The 18,787-nt window shown below is 53.1% G+C and overlaps 1 protein-coding gene across 1 annotated transcript in view; it reads left to right on the top strand.

Annotated features, from left to right (window-relative positions):
• Sez6l (seizure related 6 homolog like) overlaps positions 1-15,976 on the top strand; it is a 167,913-nt gene extending 151,937 nt beyond the window's left edge. Inside the window, 5 exon segments of the mRNA XM_028858821.2 lie at positions 6,079-6,273; positions 7,744-7,776; positions 9,904-10,018; positions 10,910-11,012; positions 13,323-15,976. Of these exon segments, the coding sequence (XP_028714654.1) occupies positions 6,079-6,273; positions 7,744-7,776; positions 9,904-10,018; positions 10,910-11,012; positions 13,323-13,352 (476 nt within the window). The 3' untranslated portion in view covers positions 13,353-15,976.
• Positions 15,977-18,787: the final 2,811 nt, after the last annotated feature.

The following is an 18,787-nucleotide window of genomic DNA, read 5'->3' as shown; positions in this document are numbered from 1 at the left end:
CCTTGGTGTGGGTGGTACCATCCTATGGGCTGAATAAAAAGAGGGTTTCATCTCTCCGCCTCCTGACTGGGGACACAGTGTGACACACTCCTGCCGCCATGCCTTCCTTGCGCAGATGGACTGTACCCTTAACTGGGAGACCGAATAGACCCTTCCTTCCTGAGCCGCTCCGGGGTTGAAACCTGGTCACTCAGCAGCCAGAAAACAAGTCACGGATGTGTCAAAGCGAACTGTAGATCTCACCCGGAACAGCCCCTGCAGCCAGCGTGGCAGCCCACACCTGCAGTCCCAGCACACGGGTGGGGCAAGAGGGTTGTGAAGTTGTTTGAACATTCAAGGTAGACAATTCCCCGAAAGGATTATAGAGAAATCTCCTTGGGTGCTACTGCCATCTGCTGGTCACTTCTGGGTACTACGGGAATTGTATGGGACTTTCAAGGGGCCTCTCTGCTCTGGAAACATGGGGGTCCAGATTCTCCTCAGTGCTCAGGATGGCTGAGCTCTGGCAGAACAGAACAGAAACCACCTCACCACCTCCACTCCAGCCAGCTCCCAGCACCGGCCTGGCACAGGCTGAGTGCACGTCAGCTGTCTGCAAAGCCGAGTGTCAGAGTCTGATGAACTCCTCCATAAAGTTAATGACTCACTTCATCTAAGCAAACCAGAAAAGATTAGAACCGACATTTAGACTGGATGTCACAGCACACCCTTGTCCTCTCTCCCTGTGGCAGGGCTAAAGCAGGAAGCTCATGAGTCCAAGCCAGCCTGTCACTGAGAAACAAAGGCTAGGGCTGTAACTCGCTGTTTAGATTACCTAAGACTCAGGTCTCATCCACGGATGTGTAACGCAAGGAGTCTTGGAGATTTCCCAGGGCTGACTGAAGGGAGGCGCTGTGGCATGATTGTGGACCTGGCTGCAAGTCTCAAAACTATTCACAGAGCCCAGGGCAAACCTGAAGTCTATGGATAACCTTCATTGCATGTGACAGTAGCCTTGGCCAAGCCTGGTCCTCCTGGGAGCTGATCTGAAGGGGACTCTGTGCTGGTCTGCACCCCGCCCGTCACTCCTGTGACACCCTCCTCCCTGGGAAGGGGTGCTCTCTGGCACAGGAGGCTGCAGCTGTCTCCTCCCACCTCTGTGTCTGGTGGACTCCTGAGAACGTGGAGTGCACACACACTCAAGGGCAGGACACCGAGTGACCCTCCCTAGTTCCTCTGCAGGTCCCACAGCCAGGCAAGGCTCTAGGAAACAGGTGTGGGTGCCTGCCAGGACACGTCCACACTATCCCTGTCATCTGAGATGCATCAGCCAAGATAAGCCTCCAGCTGTTTGTTGTTTTTTTATGGAATTTTTATTTATTATTTTTAAATAACATTTTTTCATTTATTTTACATACCAACTGCAGTCTCCCCTCCCTCCTCTCCTCCCAGTCTCCCCTCTCCTTCCCCTCTTCCCATCTATCCCTCCTCCCCTTCCACTATTCCTCCATCTCCACTCAGAAAGGGGCAGGCCTCCTCGGGCTTGAGCAAAGCATGCCATATCTAGTTGAGGCAGGACTGAGCTTCTCCCGTGTGTCAAGGCTGGGCAAGGTAATCCACCATGGGGAACAGGTTCCCCAAAGCCAGCTAAGTGCCAGGGACAGATCCTGATCTCACTGCTAGGAGCCTTACAAAGAGATCAAGCTACACAACTGTCACACACATGCAGAGGGCCTGGGTCGGTCCCACAGAGGCTCCCTAACTGCTGGTGCAGAGTCCATGAGCTCCCACAAGGTTGGATCAGCTGTCTCTGTGGGTTCCACCATCATGACCCACCCACCCCTACCCCGGCTCATACAATTATTCCTCCCTTTCTTCAGCAAGACTCCCAGAGATCAGCGCAGGGTTTGCCCGAGCATCTCTGCATCTGCTTCCATCAGTTACTAGATAGAGTTTCTCTGATGACAATTAGGGTAGACACCAATCTGATTACAGTAGGTGGCCAGTTCAGGTACCCTCTCCACTATTGCTAGGAGTCTTCGCTGGGGTTATCCTTGTGGATTACTGGGGGTTTCCACGGAGCCAGGTTTCTCCCTAACCCCAAAATGCCCCTCCATCAAGATGTCTTTACTCTCCCTTCTGTCCCGCCTCCCCCACCCAGACCACCCAACCTGCTCCCTCAAGTTCCCATCCCTCCATCCCCTGCCCTCAGTTTACCCAAGAGATCTCTTCTATTTCCCCTTCCCAAGGAAATCCATGTGTCCTCATTGGGCCCTCCTCGTTATCTAGGCTCTCTGGGGCTGTGGACTGCAGGCTGGTTTTGCTATACTTTACTCCTAATATCCACTTATGAGTGAGTACATGCTGTGTTTGTCTTTCTGGGTCTTGGTAACCTCACTCAGAATGATTTTTTTCTAATTCCATCCATTTGCCTGCAAATTTCATGAGGTCATTGTTTTTTACAGCAGAACAATACTCCATTGTGTAAATGTACCACATTTTCTTTGTCTATTCTTCCATTGAGGGGAATCTAGGTTGTTTCCAGGTTCTGTCTATTATGAATAATGCTGCTATGAATATAGTTGAGCAAGCGTCTTTGTGGTATAATTGAGCATCCTTTGGGTCTATGCCCAAGATTGATATAGCTGGGTCTTGAGGTAGATTGATTCCCAATTTTCTGAGGAACCACCATATTGATTTCCAAAGTGGCTGTACAAGTTTGCACTCCCACCTGCAGTGGGGGAATGTTCCCCTTGCTCCACATCCTCTCCAGCATAAGCTGTCTTCAGTGTTTTTGATCTTAGCCATTCTGACAGGTGTAAGATGGTATCTCAGAGTCTTTTGATTTGCATTTCCCTGATGACTAAGGATGTTGAGCAATTCCTTAAATGTCTTTCAGCTATTTGAGATTCTTCTGTTGAGAATTCTCTGTTTAGATATGTACCCCATTTTTAAATTGGATTATTTGATATTTTGATGTCTAGTTTCTTGAGTTCTTTATATATTTTGGAGATCAGCCCTCTGTCACATGAGGGGTTGGTGAAGATCTTTTCCCATTCTGTAGGCTGCTGTTTTGTCTTATTGACAGTGTCCTTTGCCTTACAGAAGCTTTTTAGTTTCATGAGGTCCCACTTGTTTATCTTAGTGTCTGTGCTACTGGTGTTCCATTCAGGAAGTTTTCTCCTGTGCCAATGCATTCAAGGCTACTTCCCACTTTTTCTTCTGTCAGGTTCAGTGTAACTGGATTTATGTTGAAGTCCTTGATCCACTTGGACTTGAGTTTTGTGCATGGTGACAGATATGGATCTATATGCATTCTTCTACATGCTAACATCCAATTATGCCAGCACCATTTGTTGAAGATGCTTTCTTTTTTCCATTGTATAATTTTGATAAGCCTCCAATTGTATGGTGTCCAGGAAGATCCCTTTCTCCTCATCCACACTGTATTGGTCACTCTGGCAGAGAAGAGACTCCACCCTGGCCCTGTATTCTGCTATGTACCTCTGGCCTCAGTCTTGTGGGGCCACGTTTGGACTTGTTTCATTTATCTCTGTGAATACTGTGAGGACAACACATCATCAAGACGCAATTTCGAAGGGAAAAGGGTTGATTCTGGCTTACAGTGGAGGGGCTGCAGCATGGTGGGGGTGGGGGAGGAAGTGTGGGTGGGAGCAGGTAGGCCGGCTGGTCACATTGCATCTGCACTCAGGAGGCAGAGAGGAACAGGAAATGGTGCCAGGCTATGAAACCTCAAGGCCCGCCCCCAAGGATACACATCCTCCAGAGAGGCTTCCCCTTTTAAAGGTTCAGTGACCTTCCCAAGCAACGCTCCCAGTCAGGCAACCAGTGTTCAATCACATGAGCCTGCAGGTGACACTTTGTCATGTCATTCAAACCACAACACACCTCACGCTTATGGGATATGTTAGCTGACAGAATCACTGGTACTTCCTGTAAAGCAAACCCTGTGCCGGGGGCTGGGATCTCCAGATGAGTACAATATAATACTGAGTTCCAGGAAGGAGGAGGAGCATTAGAGAGAACACACACCACCATCGCCACACGCAGTGCTGGGGACATTACAGGAACTCCAGGGACATTGACATCCCCAAGGACAGACCTGGGTCAGCAAGGGGTCTTTAGATGATACATCTTACAGAGAGAAGAGGTATAACCACTTCAGGCCCGTGCTGTGGGTCACAAGTCTGGGGTCCTTGTGGGCCCTTCAGCCTGCACCAAGTGGACCCATCTAGGTGGTGGCACACACCAAAGCCGGGTGTCTCACCCACCAGGGTGATTTGTTAGAAAGAAGTGTCCATCTCAGGCGGTGTCATCAGAGGAGGCTTCCCAGGTTCACAGCTGAAAGCAAGTCTGGGGTCCCGGAAATACCCAGGGGACAGTCCCAGGAGGGAGGGACCTCAGAGCCATCTCCACTTCTGTCTGTGGAGCTCACCTGTGACAAAGGAAGCGAGAACATGCAGGGAGGGAGAGAGAAGAGAAGGCAGGGAGGAGAGGAGAGTGCCCTTCACTCGGCAAGGTGTTTAGTGTGAGGTACGCACAGCCGCAGGGAAAGAAAGATGGAGTGGTCCTGGGGGACCGTTGAGAGCAGCGGTCAGACGCGTCCAGGTCCTGTGAGTCTCAACAGACCAGTCCCCCTGAGTCCTGGACTGGGCACTGAGGACTTGAGAAGAAGGCGAACACTCAGAAGACGGAAGCCTAGGCTTCAGGCTTGCCTCGGGTCCTCTCTCTCCTGAGGCTTGCTCACCTGGGGGGCACCTAAAGCTGCTGATGAAACTCCCTCCCTCTCATCTTTCTGAACGGCGGGCAGCTGGTGCAGGAGGCAACACCTGGGGCCACGGCTCTTCTCAAGCCAGAGTGAGGTCCCACCGGTGGGTCTCTGTGGAAAAACTGGAACCTGTGTGCATCGTTAGTGAGAACGTGGCATGGGGTAGCTGATGTCCAAGACTGCATACAGGTCCTCAGAAATCAAAATGGGTGCCACCCTGGGAGCCAGTCGTTATTTTTCTGGGCGTCTACCCCCAAAGAACCAGAGGTGGAACTCAGCTGGATTCGCACACTCACGGTGACATCAGTACTGTTGGGAAATGGGGATACGGGGCATGGTCTGCTTGTCAACGGAATACTATTCAGCCTTAAAAACGGAAGCACTTAGGACATGGAGAGGAGCCTCGAGGACCTCTGCTAAGTGAAATAAGCCATTCCTCCCAGAGTACAGTCACACCTGTGTGAATCCCTGCCTTCCTCGCGTTCACAGACACTAAACTTTGCAGTAAGCTGGGGCAAGGTGCGCCGAGTCCCAGAGGTCAGCTGTTCATGGCTAAGTCGGTAACCTTTGTGAGGATTCTGCCACGATTTAAAATCTTGCATTGGTCTCGGGATTTGTGCTGCTGAGCGATGTTTGCTGGCTGCTACCCAGGGGCAAACGGTTCACCCAGCAAGTTCCACACGCGAGGTCTCCCAGGACTTGGCGTCGGCAGTACCCAAAAGCAGCCACCAGAGGGGAGTGTGAACCTGTCGGTTGCAGCCACTTAAGGCTCTTGGCACTTGATTCCACAGACAATTGTCCTGAGTAATGGCAGCATTTTACAGTGTGGGCGCTGCTGGGCGGAAGAAGAAAACACTAGAAATTTGGTGGCCGGTGAAAGATTCCTGGAGGAGAAGTGATGGGTGACAGAGACCAGACCTGGACATGCCAGATGGGCTCTGGAGGAGTGGACAGTCTTTTCAATCGATCACCACCAAGATCCATCACTTAGTGAGCACCCTCCACCTGGCGAGGGCATTCTCCATTCTCTTAGGGAGCCCTGCAGTCATATTCCCGTTTGCTAAGGAGAAAACTGGAGATCAGAGAGGATGTAAAGAACTGATAGTTTGTAAACCCGATTCTGCAACCCTATTCATCCTGCGATGCTCATGTGTAGTGTGTACCCAGAGATGCGAGAGAGAATGAGGGGAAACCATTTGGGTGCAGGATGGGGCTCTGGAGAGGGGATGCTGTGGGGTGGGCTAGGTCACCCAGAGAATGGTACTGAGTCTGAGGCAGACTCTCAGAGCCCGTGTCTGGCTTCCTTTCAGCTGAGGAGTCCCTGGCATGTGACAACCCAGGGTTGCCTGAGAATGGGTACCAGATCCTGTATAAGCGGCTGTACCTGCCTGGAGAGTCCCTCACCTTCATGTGCTATGAGGGCTTTGAGCTCATGGGCGAAGTGACCATCCGCTGCATTCTGGGACAGCCGTCCCATTGGAGTGGGCCTCTGCCCATCTGTAAAGGTAAAGAGACCCGAGGAGCCAGGGTCAGGGCTGGCTCCAGGAGAAGCCGAGCTTGCTCCGAGGCTGGCCTTGGTGGCTTCGTGGAATCCAAATCCAGTGGGTTCCTGTCCAGTCTACTTTCTTTCTTTGGTTCATTCATTTGTTTCTTGAGACAGTCTCATGTAGCCCAGGCTAGCCTGGAACTCCCTTTGTAGCCAAGGCTAGCCTTGAACTCCCGATCCACATACTTCCACCTCCCAAGTGCTGGGATTGCAGATGTGCCCCCCCACACCTCTTCTTGGTCCCTTTTTTTGTGACTGTAACGAAATATCTGAGAACAGGTAGTTTATGTAGAATAGAGGTCTGTTTGGTCCAGGGTAGTGAAGGCCGAGAGCCCAAAGCTTGGCTCTGCACCTCTGCTGGCATGGCAGGGCTATCTCATGCCCCGTCACTCTCCAAAGCCGCCCCCCCCAAACATCAACCTATAAATCTGGGGACCGATTCTCTAGTTGGGGGCACCTTTGGAAGACTGCAGCTAGCCAGCTTCTTAGCCAGGGTTGTTGTCGCCAATTGATGGTGACTTCAGTGAGTCAAAGTGTAATCAGGAGTCCTGGGACCGACCAAGACATAGTAAATGCAGAGTGGCCAGGGTGGCCTGGCCGCTATGGGTACAGTCTTCCCACTTAAGACTTCCCTTCCAGGCTCTGCACCTGGGAGTGCTCGGCCAGCGTGGTGACTTTGGTGACAGAGCATGAGATATCATCCCTGATACCTTGAACCTCAGGGCTTTATAAGAAATAGGAGTTAATGGAAATAATTTGATATAGAATGCAGACCCTGGTCAATAAAGATGAGTGATAGATGCTTGAGTGACATGGATTTCAAAGCTGGAGCCAGTTCGCCCCAGGCTGTAGTCTTGAGTCACACCTCCTTGGAAACAATATAAAAAGACCCCGTGAAAAGACCAGTAGTTAGAGGTGGTGTGGGGTCACACAACTGTCTTTCCAGCCACTGGGAGGCTGACACTGAGTGTTCAAGGCCGCACAAGAGGCTGTTTTTAAAAAAAAGTTAAGAGCTGTGAACGAAGCTGGAGCTGCCGGGTTGGGATCCCAGGAGCTGCCGGGCTGGGGTCCCAGGCTCTCTGCTGCACTTCTGCGACCCCATTGGCTCATCTGTAAGATGTTGGTGACAGTCAACCATCACATGTACCAAAGGAGACTGGCAAGGGGTGGGTGGGACATGTAAGAGCTCGTGGCACAAGGCAGAACACACGGCAGGTGCCATCACCATCCGTGATGCCCAGGCCACCTGCCCATCTCTTCCCTCTCACCACCTTGGGAGGTGCTGTGGGGGGGAACCACACTGCGTAACCCCGGAGGCACCACCCCCACACCATGCACCCTGGGCTTTCGAATGTAGGCCCATGGGCTTCTCCTTATGCAAAAAGTGAACTCCCTCAGTCTTGATGTTACTTCCTGGTTTCTGTTTCAGTGAATCAAGACAGTTTCGAGCACGCGCTGGAAGGTGAGTTTTACTCCATCTTGAAAGTTCCAATACATCCCACATCTGTATCGTTAGCTTTTCCCCAGGGGCTTCAAGAACAGCTGGTGGAGCTGAAGAGAAGGCTAGGCAGTTAAGAGTGCTCTGATCTTGCAGAAGATCCGTGTTCTGTTCCCAACACCCATGTCAGGTGGCTCACAATCAATCACCTGTAACTCCAGCTCTGGGGGAATCTAATGCCCTCTGCTGGCCTCTGTGGGCAACTGCACTTACATGGCACATACACACATACACATACAGGTGGAGGGGGGGCGGGGACAATAATAAAGGCATTTTCAACTTAGGTCCCTAAATATTACCTGAAAGGATTTGACAGTGGCAATGTAGCCAGAGAGACCTGAGAAGCCCTGACCCTGCCAGACAGCTTCTGACCCATAGGTGCTGTGGGGATAAAACCAGCCTCACCTCACCTCCTGGGCAGAGCATCTTCTGGCTCTGAGTGAAAGCCTGCTGGGGGCATCCAGGGCCCTGCCTCCCTCTGCTCCCTCTCCCTGGCACAGCCCCATCTCCCTCTCCCGAGTGTGCTTTGTGGGACAGGCGACAGCAGCTGACCAGGGTCTCTCGTTTTTTAAGATTCCTTCCTTCCTTCCTTCCTTCCTTCCTTCCTTCCTTCCTTCCTTCCTTCCTTCCTTCCTTCCTTGTCTTAGTTACTTGCATCTCTGATATGACAGGACCACCCCACAAAGGCGGCTTAAGGGAAGAGGTGCCCACCTATTGTGGCTCCCCGGTCCAGGGTCCAGTCTGCCGTGAAAGGGGAGGCTTGGCGGCGGGAGCATGAGGCAGCTGCTCACACGGCACCCACAGTCAGGAAGCAGAGACGAACGATGCTCTCAGCTCACTTTTCTCCTTTGCATTCAGTCAGGGACCCCGGCCCTTGGGACGGAGCTGCCCACACCTAGGGTGGGTCTCCCCGCTTCACTTAGACCTTCCCGGATACCTCACACCAGAGGCGTACACACCTCCAAGGTGTGTCTTGTGATCTGGTCAGGGCAACGGTGGAAGACGAGAGCCCTCCCACACATGCAGCCGCCACGCCTGTGCGCCATGTCCGTTCAGCGCAGTGCGGGGCTGTGCACACAGATGGCGGTGACCTGTCCGGTAACCAGTCCGACGGCTGCTCCCGTTGTCTCTTGGCGCCGTTAGCGTCCTTCTGACAACACAGCTGGGTACCAGGCCCTGTGAACGGCAGGTCATTCACTGATGTCCACTTTAATCCGGCAGGAAGAGTAGGGAACAAAGATAAATGTTGCGGGGGATAATGGGTCAGCTGTTCATGAGAAGCAGGGTGCCACCACCGTGCCCCTCTACCTGGGAATGCCCCCGCTGCCTCTTGCTGCCCAGTGAGCGGTGGGAAAAGCCACCCAGGGCCCCTGGGCTCAGGAAGTGTGAACGAAGCCAGGGCCCCGGGGGTGCGCGATCGTTGTGGAGATCGGGATCGGTTATCTTCACCCACGTAGGTGGTGGCTAACGGGTTAGAGATGGAGGCGCAGCTGAACTTGGTGAGACGTGACCACAGAGAGGGGCAGAGGAGGTCGAGCTTCTAGAAGTGATGTGAGAGGGGGGGACTCACCCTCAAACTGTGCAGGGCGAGTGCCCCCAGCCCCCAAGATAGCTGCCATGATCTCTGCAGTTGCCACATGCGTTGGGGGGGGGGGGCAAGAGGAGGTTGGTCATCAGAACTGTCCCCACGGCCCCGAGCCACCCCTGGGTGGCATCCCCACTGGCAATCTCTAGAAGGGTCCCCCAGCCTGGTGCAGCCGCTCAGAGAGGAGGGCAGAGAGCAAGGCAAGGCTGTTCCTGAACTTCCTCCAAGTCGCCCCCTGAGTTGAATTTTAACCAGATGTCTGCCCTCTCCACGGTACTCCAACGGGCCTAAAATGACCAGGTCCAAACTGTTTCTCAGCCACCCTCTGGCTACCACAGCCAAGGGTGACTCTGGGCTCCCTAGCAAGGGCCGGCAACCTGGCCTCTGTTCTCTGCCTCTGTCCCTCCGTGGGATGTCAGCCGGGGTGGGGCACCCACTTGAGAACCAGGTTCCCCGTGGGTGTGGAGCTGGTGGGAAACAAGGGCCTCAGTGGCTTCTGTGCTCAGTAGCAGAAGCGGCAGCAGAGTCCTCCCTGGAAGGTGGGAACATGGCGCTGGCCATCTTCATTCCGGTCCTTCTCATCTCCTTGCTACTGGGAGGAGCCTACATCTACATCACGAGGTAGGTGGGGGGGTGCAGCCGGGAACTGCACCTCTGGGGCCTCAATGTCTCCACCTGGCCCTTGGATATAGTGGCCTCCTGTGATATGGGGTGCTATGGTCAGAATCAGAAAGCACCTTGGCGCCTCCCAGTTCCCCTGCCACATCTCAGCCACAGCCACGCCTCCGTTTACTTGGTCACTTAGCAAATAAATGCACAGGAATGTGCCATGGTCCCGGGGCTTGGTCCTGGGTGCTAAAGGTCACAGCACTTGCCCTCGATGGACAAAAAGCGTCCAGATACAGACATAGGCACATCCACTGCATGGTTACAGAGATGCCAGCAGCCTCTGGGCTCGGGGAACATTATTGTGAACAAAGCAGATCCCAGTAAGGAAAGATAGCGGATCTCCCAAGCACAGAAGGAAAGCAAGCACCAGATAAACGGAAGAGAGCCTGGGAGGGAGAGCACAGGCCCTGCGTTGGAGGTTGGGTGGCTGGGTAGAGTAGGCAGGAGAGGCTGCAATGAGGAAAGGCGTTTGAACCAACTTTAAAGCGACAGTGAGTGAACCGGGAGGCGAGCAGGCAGAGAAAGGTGCGGGAGAGGCCCGGCCCTCCTAGGCCCTTGACCCCTGCTCTCTGCAGGGCAGGGTGAGACGGAGGCATGGTCCAGGGAGGCAGGGGGAAGAGTCAGTAGACACAGGAATCACTTCACAAGTCAAAGCAATTGGGACTCCTCCTTCCCAGGGCGGGAGGTGACAGGCTGGCTCCCTACGACCCTGTAGAGCGATGAGCGGAGAGCGCTCACCCTCAATGGGATTCTCGCACACTCAGGGCCTTTGCAGAGGCTCCTGCAGAGCCCTGGGGGCCAGGGGGCAGAGGTGTGACTGGAGCCCTGCTGTCTGTCCCTCAGGTGCCGACAATATTCCAGCCTCCGCCTGCCCCTCATGTACTCCCACCCCTACAGCCAGATCACCGTGGAAACTGAGTTCGACAACCCCATCTATGAGACTGGGGTAAGTGGGACCCCTGTTCTCCTGGAGGGCTCCCCATTGCCCACAGCATGGCTGGCAGAAGGACCCCTGGGGAGTCCTGCCTCATCCCTACCAAAATCCCCTCCTGAGCAGGGTGCTGGGAGAGCCAGCTCTGTTCCCAGTGTGACCAGGGCACGGCTGAGACATTGGGGCGGGGGGGAGGGGGGAGAGCAGGGGCAGTTGCTGTGTCTCACGGAGTTCCAGTCTTGAAAGGCAGCATGGACCATTCTCCGTCTTGCAGTGCGGCAGCCGGGCATGGTACTGATGCTGTAGCCATCCTCACTTACAGACAGGCATGCGATCTGAGAAAAAAAAGTGTCTCCTGACCTCCCTGTCATGAAAACCTCCCAGAGCACTCTCCTATGATCCTAGATGGCCCAGATCACTCACTCTTTGGGGCCTGGAGAGTTAAACCAGAGATGTAGGGTATGCTGAGGCCTCACATGACTTGCATTTAAGTCCACTTGTGTGTGTAGGGTGAGCAGTGTAGACACAGGGAACAGTGTTCAGGCATTGGGCTGGCGTCCCCTGTCCTCTTCGGGCACTGGGCAGGTGCACCTGCACATGCTGGGCTTGTGCATCAGAGCCTGACCTCTCGTTCCCAAGTGCTGGGGTTGGGTGACTACATCCACCCTAGGCAGTGGGGCTCGCCCAGCTTGAGCAGAACCTTCCATGATCACCAGGAACTGTGGTGGCTGTGATTGTAAAGCTGGCTATAGGTACGATCTCTCTCACTCCAGTGAGCTCTAAAGCCTGGCAGAGCACGCAGGTGTCGATCCTGGTGGGTGGTGTACCACGTGACAGGCGTGTGACCCTCAGACACTGTCCTGTGACTCACGAGGACCTGGAGGTCCAGAGAGATGAAAGCGACTTGGACAAGGCTGTGCCCAGCCAGGAGGAAGGAGGCCAGCTTGGCTTGACATCCTGAGCCCTCCTGCCGCAATCGAACGTGTCCGTGATCGTGATTAATTATCACTCTGAAGGACCGTGAAAAGCTAGCCGGATCTATGGCTCCGTGATGGGGACCCTTGAGAGGGCTGGGAGCACTTTTGGAGGAAGAACTCGTAAAACGGAGACATGGGCGTGGGTGAAAGTTAAAATGCATGGCAGATGGGGCGTGTGCAAAGGTCCAAGCGTGCACATGGGGAGCCTCCAGGCTTAGGACTTTGTGGCAGCTGTGCCCTCAGGTCATGGTGTTGTGACATGTCATTCTCCCCGCTGTTAGGAAAACAGCAGACCTGTCCCTTGTCCACACTGACCTGTCCCCGTGCCTCCTCCTTGGATCCCTGTGTGAAAAATCTCCTATATAAGCACTCTGCTCAGGGGCTCACAAGCCATAGGCACAGGCTTGGCCAGGGAATGATCCATGCCAACCTGGCTCCCGTGGTTGCCTATAGCCTTGGACAGGGAGACCTGTGGACAGGAGACAGGGAAAGAGGCAGTTTACTACCAGACATGAACGAGCTTAGAAATGAGCCAGGGTTGGATTGGCCGCCCTGTGACCTCGGCGGTCCCTTAGGTGTTGTTGGAGTTCTCTGCGTAGGGTGTTTTGTTCCCTGAAGCCTGGGGAGGCCTTCCGGTCATCTGATCTTGGCTTCGTTCATGTCTGTCTTGAGCCTCTGGAATCCAACCCCCTGCCATCATGTGCTCTATTCTCTTACCTACCCAGGCAGGAGCTTTGGAAGGTGGGGACCGTGGGACCACCTTTACACTCTGCCCATCGTACTTCCCATCTCCCAGGAAGTGTTGATGTGGCCGCCATAGCTGTGTTAGCCTCACAGGAAATGACAGTGGTGCTTCCAAGTTGGGGCCTGTGATTTCATTGGCTCCCGACCCTCACCCCTGGGACTGGCTCAGGGAGTATTGGAGAAAGGCAACCAAACCACAGCTGGTGGAGACGGCATTCAGAGGACGGATTTGTATTGATTTGGGGAGAGCGAGGGGCTCCAGTTACCTGAGAGTCAGAGCACACACTCCTTAGTCTGCCTGAAGCAGTAGGAGGTGCTGGCATCAGTGGGGTGGGACTCCTAGAGGACTCGACTCCTGTCCTTTTCGCCTTTATGGTCACAGTATGGAGGGAGGTCAGACCCCAGAGAATGTCACAGTGCACACACACACACACACACACACACACACACACACACACACACCAGCGAATGGGCAGAGCAGACCTACAGTCCAGAGCCACAGGGCCCAGACTGGAGGGACACAGGGAGATGTGGCACCCTGGAAGACTTGGGATGTCACCCTGCCACTCAGGACTTGACCCACCTGTGCCACTCTGTCCTGCAGGAAACGAGAGAGTACGAAGTTTCCATCTAACCAGAGCTGCCCTGGAAAGGGGGGACTTTAGAGACGGCTGTGCAGACGTGGACTGTCAGGACCTCCTCGGACGTCCATCAGAGACCTCGTGGTGTTGGGCTGCAGCCCATCTTTCCCCTCTGCTCTTTCGATTCAAAGACTCACTGTTTCTTCGCACTCCTTACTGTATTTAAAATTGAAGGCATTGAAATCGGCGAGTGTGGTCCATTGGGACTGCAGCCAAGGTCACGTGACAGCCTCCATTCCCGCGGCAAACAGAGCGGCAAACAGCGGCAGGTAACAGGGCCAGCGGGGCCGCGTTGGATCAGCAGTGCCAGGCTTGGTCTTCCGCAGCAGGCCGCAGCGTACTTGGTACGAACGGAAGCCCTGGGGTTGTCAGAGTGTCCTTGCAAGGCTGCCTTGGAGTGGAATGTAGCCTGAGTCCTTAAGCTCAGTTATTTCTCCTCCAAAACAAAATCTATGTCCTCTTTTCCAGTTTGAAAAGTTTCTAAAAGGTCGGAGCCTATCCTCTCTCTCCTAAGGCCTTCAGGGGCAGCAAAGATTTTCTAAGCGCTCCCTGGGCTCAGGCAACACTGGGTAGGTGAGAAAATAGCCCCCTTTTTAAAAGGTGATAAGTTCCAAGGAGGACGGTCAGGGATGAGGCACAGGAATCTTGGGGAAGGGGACTCCAAAGAGGGATGAATACCAGGTGAGCTGGAACCCACCTCTGCTGGCAGGATCACCCTGAGGCGAGGTTCAGAAATCTACTGGCAGCTTGGACTAGAGAGTCCCAGGGTCTTGTGGGGAGGGAGGAACGCCATGACCTGAAAGGCAGGGATCAGCTCTGACGCTCACTCACCAGGGCTTCTCGAATGACCTTTGATGTAGGTGGGACTCAAGTATGGAAGACATTACCTCCAGCTCTCTGGTTCTCACATCCTCCCTAGCAGGGAAGGGCTGAGAGAGAGAATTCCCTCCCTGGCCTCTGAGGCTCTGAGTGGGGGAAGCCCAAGCAGATGCCCTGTGTGCAGAGCAGGGTGGAAACCACAGAGAACGAGACACAAAGCCCAGCTTGAACCTCAGTAAAGACAGAATGTTCCCAAACGACGGGCCCTTCCCAGTCTTCATCTACGGCTCCATCACAGGGGCCCTGGCTCTCCAGAAGTTTACTTTCTAAGTATAATCATGAAGCAAGGTGCAGGGGTGAGGCGCTGGAGGGAACAGTATGCTCAAGGACCATGTGGGGAAGAGGAGAGGACTCGTCTTCCTCCAGGAAAGCCCCCTGCATGCATAGGCCTGACCACTGTGGCTGGGGGTGTCTGGCCACCCAGCCCATCCACCCACAGAGGAACCGGAGGAGAAACCGTGCAGGCTCGAGGGAACAGCGACCCTTTGGGGAAAGACCCTTTCTCCTAGAGGCAGAACCTATTGGAGATGCTTCCAACCCCAGCGCCGGGTCACCTGTGAACTCTGTCCGTGATGTTTGGTTTTAGTTCACACTATGGCCCTGTGAAAACTGAGTGCTTGCCTTCTATAAGGTCTGATGTGTGTGAGGCCCCTCTAACCCCGTCCCCTAAAGCTGACCAGGTCATGCCCAGGTCGTCTCTTGGCTATTGGGGTAGATTTAAAAAAAAAAAAACAACAAATGTTGATTTCTTTTTTGCAGGAGACCAGTGTCTTAATTCTGTCTTGGTGGCGCAGTCTCTGTAACCATGTTTTAAAATGTGTTCTAGCCTAGAGTTTGGCTCCTGCGAGCTCACAATGTGCAAAGATTGAAAGGACATGCTGGTGTCTATTTTTTTTTTTTAAATACCTGACTGTGTATTTGTAACATGTAAAGGTTTGAAAAGAACAAAAAAAAAAAAACAAACAAAAAAAAATGATGCTATCAGTGCTGAATGTATACAAGGTATCTCATCAAGGCCCATCCCTGTCTGTTTTTACAAGATGGAAATTTGAACCCGTGGGGATTAAATATTTTTTTTGAACTGGATACACTCGTGAGCCCTTCCACAAGCCGTCCCCTGTTCTGATGTCAGTGGGGAGACAGACGCATTTCCAAAGCTCAGGCCTCCAGGATGTGTGCATCCTTCATGCTGACCGATGCAGGCTGTGCCTGCCGCCACCACCTCTACTTCCATGCACACAGCTCCTCCCTCTTCTGCCTGGAACCCACCTCCCCCTTAGCTTCCTCTCTGGTAGACTCACTTTGCCAACATAGGTATTCCGACCTCTGTCTGGGGGGCCATCTTTCCAAGCGATCCCACCCCAAGCAAGCCTTGGAAACCAGCTCTTTGGAGAATTCACAAACCTCAGGGGACAACTCTGGAAACACACACACACACACACACACACACACACACACACACACACACACAGCACGCACACACAGCCCCGGAGAAAGAGAAGGGTTACAGCCGGAATGGTGGCGCCATGGGGACTCCGACGAACCAATGGGTAGCTTCAGAAACCGCAGGCCAAACGACCTCTCCCTTTGGGCGTGACCTTTCTGCGTCTTTGATGAGGCCCAGTGAGATGGCACTCCAGGTCCCGGCATGGGCAGCCAGCAGAGGTAGGCGTCTTCTCAGATGCTCGCTTTTTCATTTATCATCAAACAGAATTTAAAAAAAAAAAAAAAAAAAAAAAAGCAAACTTTATAAGCTAGAAAAATGAAATGAAATCATTTTCCACTTTGTATATATTGCTGCTAATAAAACAGATGTAAAAGAGTGATGGGTGTGGATTCTGTTCCCAAGGCTCCAGGCTGACACCAAGGGCCATGTTTCCAGCTTCTGAGGATTGGGGTGAGGTACTTGGGATGCAGAGACAGGGCTTGCCCTCTCTACAGTGGCCCTAGGCATGTTTAAGGGATGTTTAGAACAAGGCCTGTCTGGGGATGACTACCCACACAGCCATCTAGTCTCAGTACAAGATGTCTCAGCACTCCAGTCTCAGGCAGTCTTGACAAGAGAGACCTGCCTCTCAAAGCTGTGGAGGCTGCAGGCTCAACATCAACGCGCTGGCTGGTTCAGTTCCTGGTGAGGATTCTTGTTCTGGCTTGAAGTGGCCCCCTTTAAAATGCAGCCTCTCCACAGCCAAGGGATTAGAGAGAGGAGCGGAAGGGTGCCGGTCCCAAGAAAATCCATCCCAGCAGACCCCAAGGCTCAGGCATGATCTGCTTCCTTCAGTCCTAGAGGCCCCCAGGGCAGGACAGCATCGCCTCCGTGGCTCTGCAACAGGCTGGCCCATTCCCAGCCGCTGGGTACCAAAGGAGAAAGCAAAGTTAATGGACTAGGGCCAGTGATGTGGTTCAGTGGGTAGAGGGGCTTGCCACCAAACCTGATGACTTCAATCTGATCCTGGGACCCACAAGGTAGGAGAAAACTGACGCTAGCTCCCCTTTGACCTCCTCGTGCATGTGACGTGTCCCTACACACCTAGCAAACAAGCACATTAAAAAAGTAAGTGTAATTTAATACTTTCTTTTTCTATTCAATAGACCAAAAAATTCAAAGCAGTCCATGAAGATCAACCTTTTCCCTTCCGGTAATAATGTATTTGAGTACTAGATAATTTTCAACTGTGTTTTTCAAAAGAAGATTCCAGATTGTTTCTAAGGGGAAAGGGGGCGGGGTGGAGAGGGATGTGTTCCTGTAATAGAGCAGGGGAGACAAAGGCAGGATTATTAACTCAAGTCTGTCCTGGGCTACGTAGTAAGAGTGTGTCTCAAAACAAAAAAAAAACAACAACAAAACAAAACAAAAACATTTCCAAAGATTAGAAAGTTTTCAGTTCATGTATCCGAACCCAGTAGACTTCCCCGGTAAACACGAATAAAGAAATGTGCGTCTTCCTACATCAGCAATTTCTATGTGACTGTCGTGTGTCCCTTTGCTGAGACAGGGTCTCAGCCACGAGCCACAGTGAGCGCAGCCTCAGACTGTGGGTTGAGGTTGGTTTCATTCACATCTGTTACCCTGGCTGTCATCCTCCGACCACCACACACTCCTCTGAGACAGGGTCCCTCCTTGGCCTGGAGCTCACCAAGACCCAGGGATCCTCCTGTTTCTGCCTTCCCAGTGCCAAGGATCTCCTGAATAGCCCAGGCTTGCCTAAAACTTACAGCAATTCTCCTGCCTCAGCATCCTAAGTGCTGGAGTGACAGGTGAGCCACCGCACATGGCTCAAACTAAGCCACTGTGGCATCTCTGTACAGATTTTTTTTTTTTTTTTTTGGCCTGGAAAGGAGGCACTATGCCCCAGAGGCCCCAGAAGGAGAGAACACATGGGCAACCTCACTATCCAGACATTTAAGCCTGGAGTCACAGACCTGCCCTACACATATACATGTGTCTCAGTTAGGGTTTCTGTTGCTGCAACAAAAACACCATGACCCAAGAGCAAGTTGGGGAAGAAAGGGTTTATTTGTCTTACACTTCCATATTTCTGCTCATCATCAAAGGAAGTCAGGACAGGAACTCAAACAGGGCAGGAACCTGGAGGCAGGAGCTGATGCAGAGGCCATGGAGGGGTGCTGCTTACTGGCTTGCTCCCCATGGCTTGCTCAGCCTACTTTCTTCTAGAACCCAGGACCACCAGCCCAGGGGTGGCACCATCCATAGTGGGCTGGGCTCTGCCTCACCAATAACTAATCAAGAAAAAGTCTTACAGCTGGATCTCATGGAGGCATCTTCTCAACTGAGGTTCCCTCCTTTCAGATGACTCTAGTCCGTGTGTTGAGTTGACATAGGACCAGCCAGCACAATGTCAAGCAGGCATGTCAGTGAGTCTCATTCCAGGGAGTGTCTGGAGCTGCCATGTACATGGTGCCAGCTAAGCTGTGGGTGTGGCTTAATAATACCAGTCTCTGCTGGCAGCTGCAGGCTCTCACGAGCTGAGGAGATGGCAGAAGAACATGTGGAGAGGACGGCCCAGCAGGGAGGGCATGGCCAGGCTAAGGCAGAGCCCAGGGGTCAGTGCCCTGCTGTGCTGCCAGGGACTCAAGGATTGCCTGCCCTGGGGTCCTCTTCTCACAGGCCTCCCCGAATGGAGTTAAGGCCACAGAGTATGGAGGGTAATGGTTGTAGTTGATGTGAGTGTGTGATTGCTGAGGCCAGCCTGGGCTACGTGTGACCGGGAAGAGGAAAGAAAATGAACCCCTGAACATGGAAATGGAAAAAAAGAGGATTGGGGGAAAGCTTGGGGTCAACAGCAAGACCCTGCCAGAGGGAAGAGAGAGAGGAGAGACAGAGACACAGAGAGAGAAGAGAGGAGAGACAGAGAGGAAGAGAAAGAGAAGAGAGAGAGGAGAGAAAAAGAGAAAGAATGTGGGAGAATACTGAGAGACTCTGAACGTGTGTACAGGTGTCTCTGAGAAACTGAGGACAAGGCAGGGCAGGACCTAGGAGCCAGCCAGGGTGGTCACATGGCTGCTAGAGGTGAGAGGTGCTGCGGGT

The sequence above is a fragment of the Peromyscus leucopus genome, chromosome 23 (assembly GCF_004664715.2).
Source record: "Peromyscus leucopus breed LL Stock chromosome 23, UCI_PerLeu_2.1, whole genome shotgun sequence".
In the NCBI taxonomy this organism is placed as follows: Eukaryota; Metazoa; Chordata; class Mammalia; order Rodentia; family Cricetidae; genus Peromyscus; species Peromyscus leucopus.
Note: the sequence above shows the minus strand (reverse complement) of the source record. Positions and strands in the feature narration are given on the sequence as shown.